Below are 22,028 nucleotides of genomic sequence, written 5' to 3'. Positions count from 1 at the left end.
CCTATTCAACTAGATTCTTTCACAGGGTTATACTCTTCTGAAACTTAAATCACGCGTTTAATGATTGACTTGAGTCATTCATTCATTCTTCAAACGTGCTGAAAGTGTCAGATTTAACGCAGGCAAGCAGGTCTTTAAACTGTCGGAGTGAGGGAGGTCAAGACAAAAGTGACAAAAGCCACCTCTCACGGCGTCCAGCTTGTCTTTGCAGCAAGCACCCCAACCACAGCGCGGCCCTCCAGGAGCGCGCGCGCGGTTTCTGCGCGTGGCCGGTTTGGGCCGAAACTACGCGTCCCGGCAGTCCGCGGGGCGGGTGGGCGGAGCCGGGCCGGGGGCGGGGGCCGAAAGGGGGCATTGTGTCGGCCAGCCGTGCGCGATCGTCCGCTCGCCGTGGGGCCGGGGCTGAGGTGTCAGCGCCGCTGCGGCCCGGGCGAGAGGCGGACCGGCAGGAACGCGCAAGCAGCCGCAGGCGCCGGCGGGGGCGGCGAGAGCACCATGCGGATCGGCGCCCAGCGCCCTGCAGACCCCTCGCGAGGCAGAGAGGCCGGGGCGGCGCCGGGGAGGCGGGGAGCATGAGGGCGACCAGGGACCGGCTGGGTTCGGAGCTCTGCTAGGGAGCGGCGTGCGCTGAGCACTAGCCGGGACGCGGCTGAGGGCGGGAGGCGAGCGCCCGGGGCTGTGGGCATTTTGGACGAGGACGCAAGGGGCCCGGAGCCAGCCGCTGCTCCGGCACGCAGCCGACATGGGCAACGCGGGGAGCATGGACTCGCAGCAGACCGATTTCAGGGCGCACAACGTGCCATTGAAGCTGCCGATGCCCGAGCCAGGTGAACTGGAGGAGCGCTTTGCCATAGTGCTGGTGAGTACGCTGCGGCCGGGTGCAGGGCCCCCGTGGGGCAGGCGGCGCTGATGACCCCGGCTCCTCGGGTCGGGAGGGCGAGGCTCACACCTTCTCCATTGTGGGCTCCCTGCCTCGCTTCTCTCGGTCTCTCTCCTTGCGCTCTCAATGGGGTCCTGGGATGGGGAGAGGAGCACGGGCCGGGCTACCCTGCCGGCCACGAACCCATTGTCTGGCGGGAGCGGCACCTCGCAGCGCGTGTGCCGGGAGGTGCAGCGTGGGTGTGAAGAGAAGGTGGCTGGCCCGGGAGGAGTGACGGACGGGCCGCTAAAGCGTTTTGTTTAAAGAATGAAAAGCAACTGGCCGACCCCGATCCTCAGCGTAGCATCCCCTGGACGCCCAGCTCTGGGCCTGCGGGGTCTGCTACAGACGCGCGCAGGTGGCTGGCCGCCGGCGCCGCGCCCGCACTCGGTCAGCCGAACTTGGAGGGTGGACCTCGCGGCTGGGCAGATGGACAGCTCCCCAGAAAGAGAAAGAGGAGGCCGGCAGCTGAGTAGCGCCGGGGTCCCTCCGCGAGGAGGAGGCATCTGAAACCCAGACGAGGGGTGAGGGGAGAAGCGCCCCGGGCGGGGGAGAACCTCAGTGTGTTCCCTTTGGTCTTAAATCTTAAACCACAAAAATGTGCAGTTTGGCTGGGGCGTGTTAAGAGCCGTCCTGACTTCACGGGCGACCCCAGTTCCTTCAGCTGAGTCCATGGCTCCCTCCCCGCATTCCGCATCTCTCAGCCTTCCCGTTCCAGATTCTCAATCAAAGACTGGAATCCTCTCTCTCCATTTCCTTTTGGGACTAAGTTTCTGGGCCCTTCCCAGCCGGAGTCTGCCTTGCTGTGAGCTCAAAAGGGTGTGACGCCCTTTCCCTTGCCCCAGAGAGCGTCCCAAGTGCAGTTGGTTCTTGGATTCTCAAGTTTTAAGATCCCACCTTCTCTTGAGGGGATGTTGGGAAGGAAATGGGGGTGGGGGGTGGGGTGGGCGGACGCCTGGCTCCTAGACTTAACACTCTGTTTCCCTTTTTCTAAATCCATGCAAGACAAGGCAGCCAGAGCCAGAGGAACTTGTGATGGAGCTGCCAACTCCTGTGTCTACCTGAGAGAATTTTGGCATGTAACTTAAGAACTTTGGGAGAGGTCTCAAGCCCTGGATCAAAAGTTGGTTTTCTGCGATTTGAACGTTGAGTGGGACATTGAAGCTGCCTTTCTTCATCTCTTGAAAGAGGGGGGTTGGTTGCTTTGGTACTGAGAACTGTCTGGATGGCAGGTCGGCTCTACGTGATCAGGGAGCACAGAGGCTGCAGCTTTTTGCAGCCCTTTCAGGCCCCCTGGAAATTGCTGTGAACATGGGGGGAAAAGATGTGGCTGCCTGTTTTGCTTTGCATCGCCTGTGATCTCCCACAGCTGCTCCCACGTTATGCAAGATGGGACGCTGTGAAATGAAACAGCTTAAGCTTAATTACTTCTCAAGGCAGTCTGGTGCACACTTGACCCGTCTTTCCAGAGACAAACGGTGTTTCTTGAAAAAAAAAAAAAAAAAAACGAACTGTTCCTGACAGACATGGCTGCAACTTTCTGGCTCTAGGTTTTCTGTTTTTCCCTTCATAGTGTAGTATAGTTTTATAGTGTTTCTGTTGGTCTGTGTGTGTGTGTGTGTGTGTGTGTGTGAGAGAGAGAGAGAGAGAGAGGGAGAGGGAGAGAGAGAGAGAGGGAGAGAGAGAAAGGGAGGGAGAGAGAGAGAGACAGAGAACACACTTGGGCAGCCAGTGACACAGGGAGGTTGTAGCAGCCATGCTAATAACAATAATACAATTAAGTTCTACTCAACTGGGAGAGCATTTTTCGCATGAGCTTTTGGTTACTCTGCTTATTAATAACACATGGTATGAATTAATCTTTAGGAAAATAATGCCCCTTCGTTAACATGGCGGATTTGTGCTCCCATTGAATCTAGCTGGTCACAAAGTGAGTCTGTAGGCTTTTATGATTGTAAATCCCAGGCTCCTTGGGGTGTCCGGGTGTTTGTTGTGGCTACTTTCCCTCCACTGTCACGCAGTTAGCTGGATGCAATTGCTTTGCAAGCTGTTTAAGAGTATACTGAGTTTTTCAAACAGAAAACAAAACCACGCCATATGCCGACATTTTTTGAGTAGTTACAAGGCTTTTGGCATCTTTGTGTTGGGGATTCACTGTTGCTGTTTACATTCTCATCTGAGCTCCTCTTGCTGCCTGAAACAATTTAAAGGAAACCCTCCCAGCTAGTTAGTTACCCTGCTGATTCCTCCTGTGCTTTCTCCCTTGGGCTATTTACCCAGTGTTTTCTACTTTGGTTTTCTTTCATGCTGGAGGCATCAGGAATATGTAATTTTGGAGATTAAGCTTGAAGGACAAGATTTAGGAGGGAGATTTTGTTAGGTAGTCTTCTTATACACACAGACACACAGATAAACACATGTGCACCCCATGTATGCATGCATGAGTGTATACACGTGTGTGTGTGTATGTGTGTATGTGTATGATTTTTTTTTCCCGTCCTTGAGCAATGAGAATCAGGTTGGCATTATTGCTGTTAGGTCCCTTTTCACCTCTGTCTTGCTCTGTACCCTGGCTGGCCTCAAACTTGCTACCTTAGCCTCCTTAGTGCTGAGCTTATAGACGTGTGTGCCACCACACCAGATCTAGTTTGTTTTCTTATATAATAAAGACCACAAGGGATTTTAGGAGGAAAACTAGATTTATACTGTGCAGAAAAGTGTACAAACGCCTCATTGTAAGTATGACTTACATAAATAATTAACGAGCTGTTTCAGACTAGGAAAACAATTCCTCCCAACCTCCAGCTCTAGGATATTTAAAACCTTTGGTGGAGTAAATAAAAATTAAAGTGACAGGAGTCCATCTTATGTCACAGAGAATATAAATCTAAAGGGTGACCCTACCCTTTATCCGAGCGGCTTAGATGGGATAAGTCATATACATCTAAGAAACTATTGTATGTGAATGGGAAGAAGAGAGGAGAGGGCACAAACCAAACACTGAATTAAGATCAGAAGAGGGAAATTTTAAAACTTCCCATAAATAACTACTATTGAAGTTTGGATCCACATTTTAAGAATTTAATTCTTGTAAGGAAAGTGTCTCCCTCTGGGTGGTTTTATTCAGGATTGCTGTAACAGTAGTTGCAAACTTATGTTTAAAGAAAAGGACTGACTCAATGTTTATTTGAACTGTTGTATCTCTGTATCTATCTTTCTGGTAGATATTAGTTGGAATGTGTCTTCATGTGTGTGGCTACAAAGAATCCAACCCCTTTGAGGTTTCTGTTAGACTCTTTAGTGCAAGTGTCGTAAGAGTTATCTACTTCAGCCTTTGATATATACATATCTATTTATAGATAACTTCATACTGTCTTTCTTGGTCATTTATTCAGCATTATCTAGTCCTTGGGGTCACACACAAGCAAATCCTTTATCCTTCGTATTCAAATATGACACTGTGAAAGCAGTTTTTAGCGGGTGTTGTGTGCGGTGGTGGTCTTCGATCCAAGAATGCCACCTTTCCATTAGGCACCCCATAATATTGTTTGCTTTGAACTGTCAGTCTCTGTTTACAAATGTAGACTATAAGTCATCTGGCACCCTTGTTGAGGTGCTCATAGCTGTTTTAAGGATTCTTCAAACTTCAGGGAAAAGGATGATTTGAGTCCTCTGACATAGGTGTCTGAATTTCTCTAGTATCACACAGCTCTGTGAGCAGATATAACAAGGAAGAGGATGCAGTGATGATTTAGGGGAATCTCATAGTTGAAACTGAGGACTACTTTAGTTTCAGATTCATTTGAGTCAGTTTCCTTTCCTCTCACCTTTTTTCCCCCCTCCTGAGAGTGGATTTAGTCACTTAGCTCAGGAAGGAGTTGGGAGCACTTTTGAGTGCCTACTGTACCCAAATATTCCTCATGCTGACATGCTCTCTGTGCCCTGCAGTCTGACCATCAACAGTGCTGGAGCTATGTAAATATTGATCGCCTGAATTGCTGGAGGTTGTGGTTATTAAGTGGGGGGAAAGGGGCCTGGGAATAGCAATACACACAACAACAAAAGCAAGAACAAATCCTAAAACCTGCTAAGTGCTGGGTTCAGCCTGTAGACAATTGGCAGTAAGTCTTCAGCAGTGACCATGGTGAGGTGTGTTTGAGGCTACTCTTTAGGTGCCTGGCATCTGCTCCCCTTTTGTGTGTCCAGGCATTGAGAAAAAAATGTTAATTGGGCCAACAGTGTATTCTTCAAGGTTTCTTCCATTGTGCTTGGAAAACATAGGTTTTAGCAAACCAGAGGGAAGAGCCAACTGTCACTTGAATGCATGCGCACACTCCTGCAAAGAGGACAGACAAGGTCAGGTTGCTATAGTTTAGTTGGTTTCCCACTTTAAGGGAGGTACATGGGTGAGGTCTGTAGTGCAGATGGGTGGGTGTGGGTAGAGTGTAGTGTGGCCAGCTCTCCTTGTTTTCTCACATCCTTACCCTGTTGTGAGGGAAAGAGTGTGGAAGGGGGCAGAGTGTTGTCAGTTTGAAACATCTCAGTTTCACCCTGAGCAGCAACTCCCTACAACTGTGCCCCTTCTCCCTACAACGGACATGGTTCCTGCCATCGGTATGAGCATGCACGCCTTTGCCTTTTCCGTAATGGAAGTGTGAGATAACAGTTGACCGAAGGATATTCTGAGTGAAAATGTTTGGAGCTTGTGACAGACTTTCAATGATGCAAATCATGGGGGTGCCCTTAAATCCTCAAGGGAGAAGAATCTGTTTTTTGGTGGTCTTATTATCTAGCAAAACATTGTCCAAGAAAGCAAGAGTACTACTTTCTGGAGTTATTCCTTACCAGCTTGGGCGTAGTCCCTGGTTCTCCTCGTTTGTGGATGGGTACAGCACTTTTGAGGAGTAGAACACAGTGCATTGTGATCCTCTGTCCCATTTGACGTTAGGGTTGAATTCTTGTAGTAGAACGTTGTGTAGTTCAACTGTGTGGTGGGAGAGACCTGTGGTCCTATTACCTGTGGGCTGAGGGAAGAGGAGTGCAATTTGGAGGACAGCCTGAACTATACAGTTGAGACCCTATGTCAAAGACAAAGAGCAAAACAAACAACAACAAAACCACTATGTGGTCTGAAGGGTAAATTTTCTCTGGATCAGTGTGACGAAAATTCAGGTGAGAATATGAGGAAATGTTCCAAAGTTTAGAGTTGTCAAAAAAAATTGAGAATGACTTCCTTACTGAGATTGTGTAGACAGTGTCATGTGAAAGATGCTCTGACAGGAAGGCCCTTCCCACCCCAAGTTACAACAAGTGGGTTCACATTCAAGCAGTTGTCTTGGAAGATGCTCTTCTTGAGGTAGATGTCACCTGGAGATTGTACACACAGACCTATAACCCCAAGAGTTGGGGGAAGAGCTCCTTGAAGGTCCTTTTTGGGCTCAAAGAAAGAAATATGTTTAGATCCATGTTTCCTGTAGAAATTCATTGCTCTATAAGAACTGTTGCCTGAAGGACTAAGACAGGGTGTCAGGAAGAAAGAAGCACAAGCCTGGAGATTTAGCTTGGCTGGTAGAGTTCTTCCTTAGCATGCATGAAGTCCTGGGTTTGATGCCCAGCACTGCCTAATGACATGGTTGTCCGTGCTTGTAATATCAGCACTGAGGATGAAAATGTGGGAGGACCAGAGGGTCAGGGTCATCCTTGGCTATATATTAAGTTAGAGGGCAGCCTGGGGATATGAGACCCTGTCTTGTAAACAAAACATCCCCTCACCCCACTCTCAAAAGCAACCCAAACAAAACCAATACCCGAGCACGAATTATATAGATGTTAGTCTCCTTTGTGGAAGACGCTGGTACCTGGAATTCTTTGAAGGACAAAGTAGAAGTTGTGAAAGAATACACTGGACGGCTTTAAGAGGGAAGATGAGGTCAAAGGTCTTGATGTTTGGCAGAGGACCTCTTTTAGAGTGGCTTTGATGCAGTCCCATCCTCTGGGGCAGCAGGAGCTGTGTCCCTAGGCCTTGGACTCATGATTTCTGGAAGGTCTTCACCATCATCTTGGTTTTCACCTACTTGAACAGTAGAGGTGGAGAGAGCTCATGCCTTGGAGAATTCTGCTCATATTGTAGGGAGATCTTCTGTCCCCTACACAGTCACTCTATGCACCTGGACCAGGAACAAAACACCAAGCACTACACTATTTTCCAGGGATGAGCTGGCAGCTGGGGTACTTTGTTGTGGATTAATTCACTTAAGAAAGTTGTTTGGAGTCAGGAATGCTAGGACACCTTATGTATGGAAACATCAAGTCTGTGTAGGGGAATGGTTTTTGATTCTTATAGATTGAGTATATTTTCTCGTTACACTCACAGGAAAAATAAAAGCAGTATGCAGGTATTTGTGTTCCCAGGTAGACCCCTTAAGGAACATGAGTTTTGTTTTTCTAGAACAAACTTAGTTTCCATTGGTCACATCACAGGTGGTCTGTGTGGTCTGTCACTGACTTAGTGACTTAGTTCTGCTGGATTTCTGAGTTCCTGTATCCACTGTCACTGAAGCATAAAGCCTGGGTATATAGATCCTGCATTCTCTGGTGCAATGCAGTCAGTTCCAGACAATCCTGGACTAGGCCTTGTCCATGAATGGCAGGGGTGGGGAGTGGGCATGGGTGGGTGGGCCAATGGTGCCCATGTCCTGGTTGTCCTAAAAACGTATTGACTCACATTCTGGCCATGTATGTGTTTTGAGGTCTCTAAGGTGTGAGTGACATCTGAAAGCAGTGGCTGTCAGTGGTCTTAGGTCTACATTGCATGTTTGCTCAGGAATGTCAAGAACTTTTCCTTATTTTTCTTTCGTTTCCCCTAGAAGTTTCATGGAAATCTTATAAAAGGTTAAAGGGGACTTGATTAGTTGAAGTACTAGTTTGGAAACTTGACTATGTGTTGATGCCTCTCTGGGGGCCTCAAAGGTATTTATTTGTGTTGGGGGCTGCTGATGGCTCAGCAGTTAAGAACATGTTCTCTTGCAGAGGACCATAGTTCATTTTATGGCTATTGGTAATTCTAACTCCAGGGGACCAACACCTTCTGGACTCTGGACACCTGCACTCATACATGGGTAAATGTATATGTTAACATAAGTAAAAAAAACCCTACTTATGTCTATTATGTATAATTAATATATGAAAATAAACATAATTTAAAAGTACTGATGTGTGAGTCTCAGTTGTATTCATTCTAGCGAATTTGTTGTTGTGAGCTGACATCAGGATTTTTAAGAGTCCTGTGGGATCTGACAGCATCACTCCACTCAAGGAGTGTTTCATTTCATTCTTCTGACTGAAATGAGTGTTTTAGGAAAGCTTTAGGCAATGTTAAGGGATAAAACCAAACCAAACAAAACAACCCTAAAGATAGATATTTGATTCAACCCAAAACTGGAAGATGCAAAAAACCAGATCAGAATAAAAACCTGTTGAATGGTGTAATTATTAACTTCAGAAATGGCTGTGGGATGACCAGAATGGACACTTGCAGAGAAGGCTCTCCACCCCACGGTGTAGGATGGAGCAGTGACTTCCAGAGTGGAGGAGGTATCCATTTGCTGCAGCCTTGCTTGAGCCTCTATTCTCAAGCTTAATTGTTGTTGGTTCAATGCAGGCCATTTGCTTTGATCTCTGGCTTTACCACTTACAAAGACTTGATGAGCTTGGCTTCCTGGAGTGAAATTCAAATACACTTGTGAAATGTAAACAACATTCATTTATTAAGAATCCTATAATCAAGGCAAATTGGCATGCTTATATAAGCAATTAGCTTTGAGAATAGAAAGATAAATAGGATGCTAGGTCAAGAATGAGCTGATTGTTCTCAGTGTCAGTGTCTAGTTATCCCTTTATGAGTTATAATATAAGCAAATAGACATTCCTCTTATTCATAATTGTTCACATTTGTGGTTTTAGTTTGGAGGGCAGCATATGTGCTGTTTCTGAAGTTGGGAGGACATAAGTAATTATTGCCTGTTTTCCTCTAAAAATATAATTCTTCCAAGGAAATGTATATGGGTGATTTTTTTTTTTTTGACCAGATAAACCATTCCAGTAATTGAGAACAAAGTAAAAGGAGGTCTGGGTTTGGATGGGACTATTAAAGGATCATAATTTTGCTATTCGGGAAAGTAGACAAGATGTCTTTGACAATAGCAGAACAATGGGAAACAATTTCCCTCCCTCTCCCCCCTCACCCACAGTCCTTCCCTCTCTGGAGATTCTGTAGTTCAGGCTACCCTCAAACTGACTATCTAGGCAACGATAAACTTCTATTTCCACCTCCAGAGTGTTGGGGTTTACATCACTCAACCAACGGAGCCACACTGCAGCCCTTATTTACTTTCCTTAGGCCCTGTTGCTCCCTTTTCCTGTAGAAGGAAGCATTGTGGTAGCCAGTGGTAGAGGGTGGATATTAGATGATCCTGTTTGCATTATGGAAGCACTCAATCTGTCCAGTGAGGCCAACACTACCAAGCTTCTTGTGTATGAATTCTAGGGAACTAAAGCGCCAGAGCCTCCCTCAGGTGAGCAGCTTTGAGTTAGGTGCCTTTGTGGCTCTTCCAGCTTCAGATATGGTCAACATTGCTGATGTTTTGAGAGAACTTTCTCCTTTTGGTCACACTGTCCTGATTAGTAGGTATTTGTTATTTCCACAGACTTCTTTCCTTTCTGGTCAACTTAGGAAGCCGTGCCGCCCTGATGTGTTGGGACCGAGGTGCCATGAATTTGTCTGCTGCCCACTGATCAGACCTTCCAGGTATAAACTTTGAGCACTCATCACTGCTTGGCCTTCTGGTTGTACTACCTAGCAGAGTCAGCAGGAACACCAGGAGAATTTCTCAGCGGTGTCTCTCTCAGGGAAGTGAAGATCAGCGAAGACTCGAGACCCACAAGCATTACTCAGCTAGCTGTACCAGCAAGCCAATCTCAGCCTCAGTCACTATCCGTTGAGTCCTATTTATACCCTCTAAACATCATGTGTCCTCCATAGGTCTTGCCTCAGCACGCGCATCTGTCTCGGCTGACATCACTCAGCCAATCAGCCCGAGTCTGCAGAAGCAGCAAAAACCTCAGCATACCACCAGAAGTTTTTGGTGCGTTTCTGTCTATGGAGTCCTGACAAATGCAGTTCATCTATGCAATGTAAGACGGATCAGTACATGCATGTTGTTAGCAAAGAATCCTTCATCATGTGTCCTTGCACATGTTTGCTTTAGCAGAACATCCACTCTCCTGTGTCTGCTTCAGTTAAATGTCCCTTCAGGAGTCTGCCTTAGCCTTTCACCTGTGTCCACTTCAGCTAAACGTTCCTTCACGTGTTTGCCCCAGCAAAACAACATCCAGCTGACTTTCCAAAGAACCCTCAAGTTTCCACTTCAGGTGTGCAGCGCCCGTTCCCGGCTGCTGTGTTTGTGGTTAAAGGTCAGGCTCCCGTCTCTGCTTTCCACCCTGTGTTCTGCCCAGACTTTTCATCCAAGTGGCCACAGTGAGGTCAGACCTGCCTTCTCTTCACATTGCTTACAAGACCTTCACTTGCAGCTTGCTTTGTCTCTGTTCACTTTTCTTGATAACTTTCTCAGTGGTTGCTCCTTCTATGTAGAAAACACTCCTGTCTTCTCTGCTTACCGACATTCACCTAGCCTTCAAAGTTCCACTGAAACCTGACTCTCTCTGTGTGTTCTTCCAGGCTCCTATCAGCTTGGAGAAGGTGGGAAAACAATTCCCTTTGCTTTGATCTTTTTATTTTATGAATCAGCTCTTACTCACAAGGCTCTGGTTAAATAGCACCCTTGTGAGGTGTGGCTGTTCAATCAGAGGCTGCCTGTAGATGTGGCTTTGTAGTTGTTCTTCATAGTTTCTACCGCCTGTTTACATCTTTGTTTTATCTGCTTCTTCACACTTGGGGCTCTTGGAAGGCAGGGTCCTGGCAGCTGCTTCTGTAGCACAGGACCTGGTCTGAGAGGGTCCTAGTACAGACCCTCTGATTGCAGAATTCACTTGGCAGAAAGTCCACTGAGAATCGTAGTAGCTGTCAGCCTATTGAGTGAGCAGACCACACGGAGCTGGTGGTTAATTGCACGCTCTTGACTTTGGGTTGAAGTGATACTGTCAGATTCTTACTCACCTTGGCATCCCCCATGACATTCAGTTGAGTTAGTGCCCAAGAATACCTCATGCTCAGAGATAACAAGCTGGCTCAAGCTCTCCTTGACTTAAGAACTAGGAGTAGACGAAGGCGGCAGCGGATGTGGCAGGAGACAACCAGTGGTTTGTCACAGTCTTTAAGCTAGCTTTGGTTTGTGGTATGTGGTAGTCAGGTGAGTAGCAAAGGCTGCTCTATGTAGGATGTCCTGTGTGGGGTGTTATTTTCTTTTGTTTGTTGTTTGAGTTTGAAGAGAAGCACCTTAGATGAACAGCATCTGTAGGCGGAATGTTCTTAGACTTTTGCCTGTGGCTGGCGGTAAGGGTTTTAAAGAAACGAGGCAAGTGTGGCCTGGGAGTATGAGGCTTGAAGTTATGTACAGAATCCAATTCTGTTGTTGCGTTAAAACTACAGAAAACATTCCACTGTAAAGAAAGGTGGTGTTTACATTCTCCATTCGTGGTCTTTCTCACTTCCTGAGCATCATGACACATACCTCTGACAGTCCTTCCAGGGGGGTGCTGTCTTCCTTTTACTAATGGGAAGGTGGGATTCCGGGTGATAGTGACCGCTACAAAGGAATGGAGGGAGGATTAGAACTCTGGCTGGTCTGATAGGGGAACCTGCTTCTTCCTATTGTCTGGCACAGCAATTTTTTTTCCTGTATTAACTGTAAGGTGTCATTAAATGTATGCTTGCTCATTCTCTGTTCTGTGCAATAGCTGCTTTATATATGTACAAGGTCTGTCTTATATACAACCCGACCCAGAGATCTTCATCAGTAGTGTATAGTTGCAGATGGACTAAGCCCTGAGGGTTAGATAGAAAACTATGCTGGATTTGTTTTTGATTTGGGTTTGATTTCCTTGGAAGGAAGCCAGAAGATGCTTCTGAGAGCCCAGCCCTATCTCTGTCACCCTGTGCTACTACAGTTCTAGACCATGCATTTTTGCTTCTCTTTAGTACGGTTTAAGATAGGTTTATTTAATAAGGCAGTCCAAATAATTGATTGAGCCCTCACTGTGTGCTAGGAGGTCCTGTTGGCACTGGAGGATGCTGAATGAGGCAGACTCCTACAGTACCATCAAGGAATTCACATTCTAGTGGGAAGGACAGCTGAGATGCTGGGACAGCGTGAAGTGGCATGAAGTGTTATCGTCTCTGCAAGAAAGCTTTGTGAGATATGAAGAAGTAGCCCCTGTGGGGTGAGGAGAGAGCCCTCAGCTGAAGGAGAGGGCTGTGATTTGTTTCTTCCCCTCAACGCTCAGGATGAACTTCACAGGCCTTGAAGCTAGTGTAGAAAAGGGTCTGTGGGATGTACTCACCCTACAGTCTCTCTGCAGGGCTTCAGACAGTGGAGCCTCGGGATGGAGGAGCCTCGGGATGGAGGCGTAGGAAAGAGTTCGAGGCTTTGACTCTCCTGGCGCCTGTGTTTTCTAAGCACAATTCTGCTTGTTGTTAAGTCTGTGTGACTTGTAAACTCATGATCATTTCATGTTTGTCAGTGTTCTAGATCGATAGGAGTGGAGTACAGGCTAGTGCGAGTACTGTCCTACGTGAAGGCTAGGCTTATATACATCACATTCTGTAATGTATGTAAGACTGGTACAGTTCATCTCTCTGAAGTCACATATGAATCTGGGCATTCCAGGTAGAAATTATATTATTGTTGTAATTTCTTGTATCTGGCCCTGATTCTTCCCCTGTTGATTTTTAAACATTTTCTTAAAAAAAAAAAACAAAAACAAAAAAACCCCAAAACAAAACAAAATCAAACTAATACATTTGGAGGAAGATACAGAAAGTTAATACAGACTTTTGATTCTGAAGTTAAAAATAAAAATTGCGTATAGTTAAAATTATCCCTAAAATCCTCTAAGTTGACCATTAAAGTGCAGTACGTATATATAATTCCTCGTTGAAATAATTCCAGAATGTAATTTTGTGCATGTTAAAGTTGAGCCTTTGAGGTTGGCTTTTAGGAGAAGCTGTAAGAGCAAGTCTATATATGTATGCCAGGGAAGCCCCGACACTCAGCTGTAGAGCCTGGGACTCATCTGTCACTGAGGAATATGGGTGGAAAATTTGGACACATTTTTACATAGAAAGCTGTGCTCTCAAGGCACCGTGTTGACTTCTAATCACGAAGGTTATATGAAATAAAGCACAGCTGAAACAATGTTTAACAGGAAATCAGAGTCCCTGTGATGGTGCAGCATTTTTTTAGCCTCTTGTTTATCTTGTTGTGTGTCCTGAACCGATGGTTACTATATGTCCTCTATAAATAATTAGATAAAATAAGAACCGGATGAATAGGCCACAGCCCACTGTTCAGATAGTAAGATGCTGAAAAGCTTGGCCTCAGATTGGCCTTTTTTCCAGCAACATTTGTCCTCCAAGGCATTCTTCAGGCGGCTCTCTTTCAGACAATTGTCTCGAAGTTTTTGCCCCTGGTAAAATGGCTGTGTTGTTCGCCTGTGGGCTGTGTAGCAAGCCTTTTGCTCAGCCCCCAGTGATAACCCACAGACTCGAACTTCCTTGTAGGAAAAGCAACTATTATTGTTTAGCATTAGTTGGTCTTATATTGGGAGTTGTACATTTTTAAAAAAGCAAATTCTACAAATAAGGGATTACTAAAATGCAGGGAGGACCTGGAGGGCTGCTTTAGTGGCTAAGGGCGCTGGCTGCTCTTCCAGAGGACCTGGATTTGATTCCCAGCACCCACATAATGGCTCACAACCATCACTGACTCTATTTCTGGGGGAATCTCTTGCTCTCTTCTGGCTTCCATGGGCACCAGGCACAAATGGGGTGCACATGAATACATGCAGGCAGAACACTCATACACAGAAATTTAAAATAAGTAAATTGACACAGGGATATTAAGTGACTTAAATATCCTCTCTCCTTGAGATGGGTAACTGGTAATAGAACAGGCACAGATGTGGGATTCATATGGAGATGTATGCACCTGCAGCGCAATATACAAAAGGAAATGCTCAGGTTAAAGACTCAGAACATTTTAGAAGTAAGCTAATGGATGTTCACAATTGATTTGGTTGAAATCTTCAGTACTTGAATTTTGTTCTATATCTGAGTATTTAAAGCTTTAGGGGTGTGCCCACACCTTGGAAGAATGTGGTTAAAAAAATTGCTCCCAACAGGGACAGCTTTCATGCTGGAGGAGCTTGGGCCAGAGAGTGTGATTGACTAGGTGAGGTCTCACTCTTGTCACAAGTGTCAAAAGTAGGTAGGTTGATCACACTCTCTTTGCTAGAGAGCTTGTAGTCTTAACAAAGCTTATTTGTAAGAATTCTGGATCGAGTATTGAGTATTAACCTTCCAAGAAGGGCTTTTAACTGATCTTGTAAGACAGGGCTTTTTAGAACTTGTGATGTAGTTCATGTGGTAGAGGGCTTGCTTAGCATGTACACAGAATTGAGTTTGATTCTTAACAACTCATAAACCAGGCGTGATGGTATATACCTGTAACTTCAGCCTTCAAGAAGTGCAGCTGAAGAGCCAGGGGCATTGGAAGTTCAAGTTGCTTGCTAGATTGACGCTGGCCTAGGATTCATGAGACCCTGGCATCAAAAACCAAAACTAGAAAAAAAGAAAAGAGAAAAGAAAAGAAAAAGAAGAAGAAGAAAAAAAGCAAAACTCCAAACAAAACAAGATGCCAACAATGTGGGGGAAGGAGGTCTAGAATGCCCTGAAGCCAATGGGTGATAGGCTGTGCTGTCCTTCCTGCCTCAAGATTACATTTATTCAGTCACTCTGTGCAAATATGTCCAGAGATGTGGTTCATATACATATGTGTGTGTGTGTGTGCAGCCACCTCACATGCAAAAACATACAAGTCTGAGACTCGAGACTAATTCTGAGGTTTTGTTTGGCTCCAGCTCCATTTTGAGATGGATGGAGTTTTAATTTTTTTCTGAATTTCAGTAGTGCCCCCACCCCCCACCAAAAAAACCCAGTGTGACTTGTGTCTACATCGTCTTCTGGACATGCTCTAGGAAGCAAAGAAGGAAAAACCGTAGAGTTGCAGTTTCCTGGTCACTTCACGTCATGTGTTCCTCAGAATGTTCTGTAGTAATCTGTTTGGAATAGTATCTGCCTTAGCAATCTTGCTGAATCAGGCAGAGCTAGGCTCGAAAAACAAAGGCCATTGACCCAGGTCAAATGAAAGCACCACCAACATCTAGAATGCAGTCTAGAAATTTCTGAGGGTGCACTCCTCATTCCCTTAGGCTAGGAACACGCTCATTTTTTTCTTATCTGATAAGTGTCATTTCTGCCCTAAGGGTTTTGTTTTGTTTTGTTTTTGTGTTAGTGAGATAAAAGAATGTTTGATAGCATCTTCAGAGTACTAGATAACAATTGCTGTGCTTTCAGGCCCCTGAGGGTTTTTAAATATTTGAAATTTTTTAATTTAAATTTAAATTTTTAAAACTGCATGTGCTTAATGTGTGTGTGTGTGTGTGTGTGTGTAGATATGAACCCATTCTGTCACACCCCTTGAACACTTATTGCAGCACTTAGTTTAGAATTACATGAGAGGACATAATACACCCCTCCCCAAGACAGTCCAGATGAAAAGGATTATAATATGCTACAAAAATATTAGCCTGCCTGGCCCGGCCTGTGACTCATTCCTTTTGGAGTGCTCATTTTGACAGCTTTTTTGAATCACACATCAGTCGCAATGCTGGTATTTTTGGCGGGGTGCGAGACTTCACCCTAATGCTCAGGAGGGCGGCTGCCAAGACTGAACAAAGAGAATTATAAATGAACCGGCGGCATCACAAACATTTGGAGGTTTTTTTCCCCCCCCTTGAGCAGAAACAGCTTTGGGAGCTAAATGGTGATCTTTCCTAAGAATATTCTGCTGAGAATCTCACCTAAGAATACTCTGCTTCAATCTGGTGAGAATCTCTCTTATGAACATCGCCCTGTACTATATAGCAAAGACCCCAGTGTTAGCATTCCAGAGCCTTCTTTCCTCCCCTTCTCTCCATCTTAGGAGTAATCTTTTCAGTTTTGGGTTGTTCTCTTCTCACAACTGAGATTGTTCGTGGGTCTCTCTGTGCTCCGTGTCACAGCTCTGGAAAGAAATTCCCATCAATCTCAAAGAGAAGCAGATGTGTGGGGTTAGGGTAGGAAGGAAAATCTGCCCCTCTGTCTCTCGCCTTTTCATCTTGTTCTTGCAGGCGTTCTTTTGTTTTGTTTGAACAGACCTTTGTAATAATCATCATTTCTCACACTGTTATATGTGGACTGTTATTTTATGAAGAGATCTCCCTTTGTGCTCTTCAGTGACTTAAGAGCTGTTCATATGTGCCCTGAAGCTATGCCTCCACTTTCAAACAGTAATCCTACTGGAAAGATTTTAGTTTCATTTTTTTTCTGTGTAGCCTAGGCTGGCTTCAACTTATCTTGTAGCTGAGGATGTCCTTGAACTTCTGATCCACTGCCTTGACCTCATGAATGCTAGATCACAAGCATAAGCACTGTATTTAGCTAATGGCAATATTTTGAATGGTATATCACAGCAGGACAGAGGTGTAGGATAAAATACCATGGACGAAGAGAAGTGAAATGATACAGACAGACACACCCTCTCAAGCCTCATCTCTTCCTCCTTCTCTTTGGAAGTAAACTGTTTAGAGTTGCCATATGCCATTCCTGTGCACACATCAGAAATAACTTAGTTTCTGGATTTATAGATGCGCTATCATATTCCATCTGAGATGTGTTTATATGATACATGTGGCTAGCCCTGGGTCAGTGATTTTTTAAATCACGCTTTTGGAATGACTGGGCTGTAACATCATTTAGAGTCCCCACTCATTTGAGGATTCTGGACTTGTCAATTTGCCTGTTAAAGAGTTATTTTATTTTCAGTTGTATTTGTATATATTTGTGTCTCTTTGCGGGTTTGTCCACATGTGAGTGAAAATGCTCATGGAATCTCAGAAGTAGTTGTTGGATCTCCTGGAGCTGAGATTATATAGGCAGCTGTGAGCTGCCCAATGAGGTTCTGGGAATCAAACTTGGATCCTTGGCCAGAACAGTATGTGCTCTTCACTGCCAAGCCATCTCTCCTGTGTGAATTTGCTCATTTGCAAACACTGAATCATATATGTGTTCATGAACTCCACAGTGTTGAGGAGGTTGATCGCCTAATATAGATTATGTGATATGTGATTAAATATGCCTTGTTATAGCTTGCACTTTGTACACAAGTAGTCTTCACTACTGTTGTTTTTATCAAGTTCATGCTTTCTGGTCACTCTATGCTGTTTTTTAAATGTTTACTTCTCTTTGGGATGGGCATATGTGGAGGTTGGAGAACAGCTTGCAGAAGTTGGTTCTCTACTTCCTTACAGGCTGCAGGGATAGAACTCAGCTCTTCAATCTTTGCTGTGTGTGCCCTTGATTTACAGCACAGGTGTGACGTCACAAGTCTACTATATGTTGTCTATAAACAGACACACTTAAACAGATTTATGTATTGATTTAGAAGAAGAAATGATAGGACTGGAGTCTCCTGGTATATTGATTCCAATACTGTATTTTGCCTATGGCCATTGGTCCACTGTTAGATAAGTCTGTGTAACTCTGTAGAACATAACCACTACAAATGAGCTAGGTAGAGGGAACCATCTAAAGCTCTGTGGGTGAACATTTAAACATATTTATTTGTATTGTTACAATGAAGGTACTTGTCTAGTTCTGGTGCACACAGGTCAGTTTCCAAAGGCTGTATATTTAGGAATGGCAGCCTCGTCTTCATCTGAAGTAATGGTCATTGAAATGCTTTCCCCAATGTTGTTGAAGCCAGTGCAGTACATCTCTCAGTTCTGTGCTGATTGGGGTCACATATTAATAGTAACAAATATTTTTTAATGCCTCCTTGATACTAAAATAGTTTTGACAGTGAATGATTATCCATGAACTTACAGTGTGGTTTCTATGATAATTTTTTGAGTGTTAAAAAAAAAATTAGTTGCCTTTAAGGTTTAATTTTGAGCAAGGTAAATTTAGGTTGGAAGTGTCAGTAGAAAACATCATAATTATGGCAGATAGTATTCCTTGAGTTCTACCTTTGAGCTGGGATTGATTGGTGCTTCTGTGCATTTGCTCCGTAACGTCACAAGGAGGTGGATATTCTGCTTCTGTTTTACTGAAGTGGTGAAGTACAAAGGGATTGAGCTGCCTGTCCGCACGCACTCACCCTGTTATTACAGTGACACACTCAGGAATTGAAACTTCCCAGCTCTTGAGCTGCCAGTCTTAATCATGTGTTACACATGACTCAGTTTACCACTGAATTTTACACCTGCTGAAGGCTTAAAATGTATGTATATATGTTTATATTTTTTCTTCTGAAAAATATAAAAGGGGGCTGGAGAGATGGCTCATCATTTAAGAGCACTTGCTGCTCTTCCAGAGGGCCTTCTCAGCACTCACGGGGTGGCTCCCAGTCAGCTCTTGGTCCAGGGAATCCAATGCCCTATTCTTACCTCCTTGGGCATCAAGTATGCACCTGGTACACAGACATACATGTAGGCAGAATACATAAAAGGAATCAGTCTAATAGATTTAAATACAGAAAACTCAGACATAAAATGGATAAATCTAATACATTTAAATGAATAAATCTAAAGTTTAATAAAAACATTTGTAATGAGCCAATTCAGGGAACTTGGAGAATCAGTCAGCAGGAAGTAAACAGGGAGATGATTTCATCCCCCAACCCCTCACATTTTTAAAAAAATAAAGCCAAGAGCAGTGGTGAGAAAAACCAGTTTTTATGAGGTCCTGATTGTTTAGCCTTTCTTCTGATTGTTTGGTCAGGGAAATGTTTGATATCTAGTAGTTTTCTACAGAGTACCTGCAAGAAAGGTTTCTTGTGTGGGTTTTTTACTTGTTCAAGAGAGAGTTTACCTCAAGAGTTGAGTTCCTAACATGTGACTTCTGTCACATGTATTTCTCAGGACAGCCTGTGGTATTGTAGCAGTGTCCTTTAGGATGCAGTAGAGTGGGGTTTGGGCTAATCCCTCTGGCTGTCCAGCACATTCACTGCCCCTCTAGCCTCCATGAAGATCTGAGTAAGGGCAAGGATGGTTGTCAGGAAGGTGACATCCCAAGAACACACTTTTAACCCCAAAGGTCTGATACTGACCAGGAACGTTCCTGTTGTCTTAACTTCTCTTTTCCTGTTGGAGCAGACAAATGCAGCTAAAGCATGGTAGGGGCTCCTGGAAGTCATGAGCACCATGTTTGCTATTCAGGCGTATCTTACTCACTCGTAGTAAGATTGGCGAGATGTTCATGGTAGAAAGATTGGGAACTGTTACTTCCTGGTTTCTGAGGTTTTGTCACTTTTGTATTACTGACAAACGACCATGTTATCTTCTGAAAGTGAATACTGATGTCTATCCTGATAGAATTAGGACTACATTTTGAAAGTAGATGATTGCAGCCTGTACTAAAATATATTTCCCATCCATGGCCTGATGTATACATGATAAAGAAATCCAAAGGGGGAATAGAAAAAAGCAATTTCTGTGTTTGCCAGATGGATGGCTTTGCATTTCCTACACCATTCTAGTCTGTTAAAGTATGTTACTCTAACTTTATACTTTTATAAACATTTATTTGCATGTGTGTGTGATCGTGTGTGTGTGTGCATGGTTGTGCACTTGCCATGATGCACATGTAGTAGTTAGAGAACGATTTTCAAGAGTTTCATCACTCCATTCTGAGTTGAGGGTCTTGAGGATGGATCTCAGATCATCAGGCATTGGCAGCAGCAAGCGCCATCACCTGCAGTGCCCTGTAGCTGGCTCTGACTGTCTTTAGATGAAAAGATAAAGCACACAATTAACTCCCACAATTAGTAGGACATGGGTTGAAATAACCTGTTCAGACACCATGTGGTGTTAAGATACTTTCCCCCCTTAGATCTGCTTTGAATACTACCTGGGCTTTCATGTCTGTGGTTGTGTTGACATTTTTAGTGTTTGAGTGCAGAAGGAACAGAAAGGATTTAAGATACAAGAAGATGTTCAGAAGATGCTAACTTAGAGCAGGCAAGTTTATATATTGAACTTTATAGCCTTATTTCTCCTCTAGGAAACATTTATCTGAAGTATACCATGATATTAAAGGAAGATTTGAAACAAAAAGCCCTCTAGTGTATTGAGAATCTGCATGATAGTAATATTGTTACAAGTTTTGTTTGAATATTTCCATCTTAAGTTTTACTCATTGCAGTACTCCCGCTAAAATAAGAATAGGAAATTGAAATTATAAACGTCTTTTGGATTGTTTAAGTCATTTGTGGATAATCCATGGATTTTTTGCATTGCTTTATATATGTTAATATATGAATATATGTATGTGTGTACATATGGATAGATACATGAGTATATATATTTAACATTGATGAGAGCTTACAGATCATTATCCTTGTTTATTGCATATGGTTTGAATTGCAGCTGACCTTTTTGGTCTCAATAGCAAAATAGTATCATATGCAAAAGTCATTTGATGTTTTTGTCTTGGTGGTGGCACTTCATGAGATATCACTGTGCGGCTGGGCTGTTCATTTTCTGGCTCGATGGTTTCAGCTCTGTTAAGCGGTGAGAGCTGGGGTGATTGACACTCTGGGACTTCAGCTGACACTGATCCAATATCACTGTCACTTCGCCATCTGCAAAGCAGATTATCATTTACCCCATTTTGAAGCATTGATAATGAGATACATCCTGCAAAGGCCTTTGCTGGGAAATTATTCTAGTGACAAGGTGTGGAGGGAGGAGTACACTCACCCTTGTTAGTGTAAAGGTACCGGAGAGAATGTGAAACGCAGACTAGAAACACATGCACATATTGCTGGTTCTACTGCATGGAGATAACCATTGCTAATGTGATGGTGTGTTCCTCCAGTATGATTTTGTTATGTGCATGTGTGGGAACATATTTTTAAAAACTATTTAGAGGTTTTGAATGTTTGTGCAGTGTTATACTGGTGAGCGTTTCAGAATTTAACTAGTTCCATATTTTTGGACTCCCAGGATGTTCACAGCAGTCTTGGCAAGTAAGGGATACTTTTCTAAGAGTGATATTGAATACAGCTTAAAGGGGCAGAGCTGAGTGTTGGAAATGCCGAGTGGGCACTAGGAGAATTAGTCACAAGGTTTATTTGAAATTTAGCCTGATATTTTCATCTTAAGTTTTACTCACAGAAGTACTTCCACTAAAATAAGAATAAAAAATTGAAATGATAAACTTCACTTTGGCCTGGAACTTTCTGTGCAGCAGATTTGCCTCTCTAACTCACAGTGATTCTCCTGCCTCATCTTATGGAGTGCTGGGATTATAGATTTGAGCCCTGTTGTTTGGCTTCTGCCCTTGGTACTGTTCGCAATGGGATGGGAGCACCCGAGTCTTTGTATTTGCCTTAGTGCATTAATGCTGTGCTATGAGGCAGTAGCCAGTGGCCTTCAGATATCACCTCTGCACCGGCACACCTCTTTCCTCACGTGCAGTAACTATGGAGCAGTGAGTTTGCGGGGAAGGCAGTAGTGGGTAAGAATTGGGTCCTTTGGAAATTCAGAGCATGTTTATAATTTTCAGTGAAATTTGTACATATTTTAGGAATGGTTAACAAGTCAGTAGGCGTTAAATTTAAAAATGAGTTATTTTTGTGTGTACAGACTGTCTTAGGTTTCCATTGCTGTGATAAAAACCATGACCAAAAGCAACTTGAGAAGGAAAAGGGTCTGTTTCAGCTTACAGTTTCATGTCACCATGCATCATCTGAAGAAGTCAGAGAAGGGAGTTGGGAAGGAACTGAAGCAGAAGCCATGCCGGTGGGGGGTGGGGGGGTGGAGGGAGTGAGGG

General features: G+C 44.1%; 1 protein-coding gene across 5 annotated transcripts in view; it reads left to right on the top strand.

The window, feature by feature from the left end:
- The first annotated feature begins 576 nt into the window (after nucleotides 1-576).
- Fmnl2 (formin like 2) overlaps nucleotides 577-22,028 on the top strand; it is a 275,210-nt gene continuing 253,758 nt past the window's right edge. For all 5 annotated transcript variants that reach the window (XM_028769172.1, XM_028769169.1, XM_028769171.1 and 2 more), the window contains exon 1: nucleotides 577-859. In XM_028769172.1, the coding sequence (XP_028625005.1) occupies nucleotides 743-859 (117 nt within the window). In that variant the 5' untranslated portion in view covers nucleotides 577-742. The remainder of the gene's footprint in view (nucleotides 860-22,028) is intronic.

The sequence above is a fragment of the Grammomys surdaster genome, unplaced genomic scaffold, assembly GCF_004785775.1.
Source record: "Grammomys surdaster isolate TR1022 unplaced genomic scaffold, NIH_TR_1.0 191, whole genome shotgun sequence".
NCBI classification, from domain to species: Eukaryota; Metazoa; Chordata; class Mammalia; order Rodentia; family Muridae; genus Grammomys; species Grammomys surdaster.
This window is presented reverse-complemented; position numbering and strand designations above follow the sequence as displayed.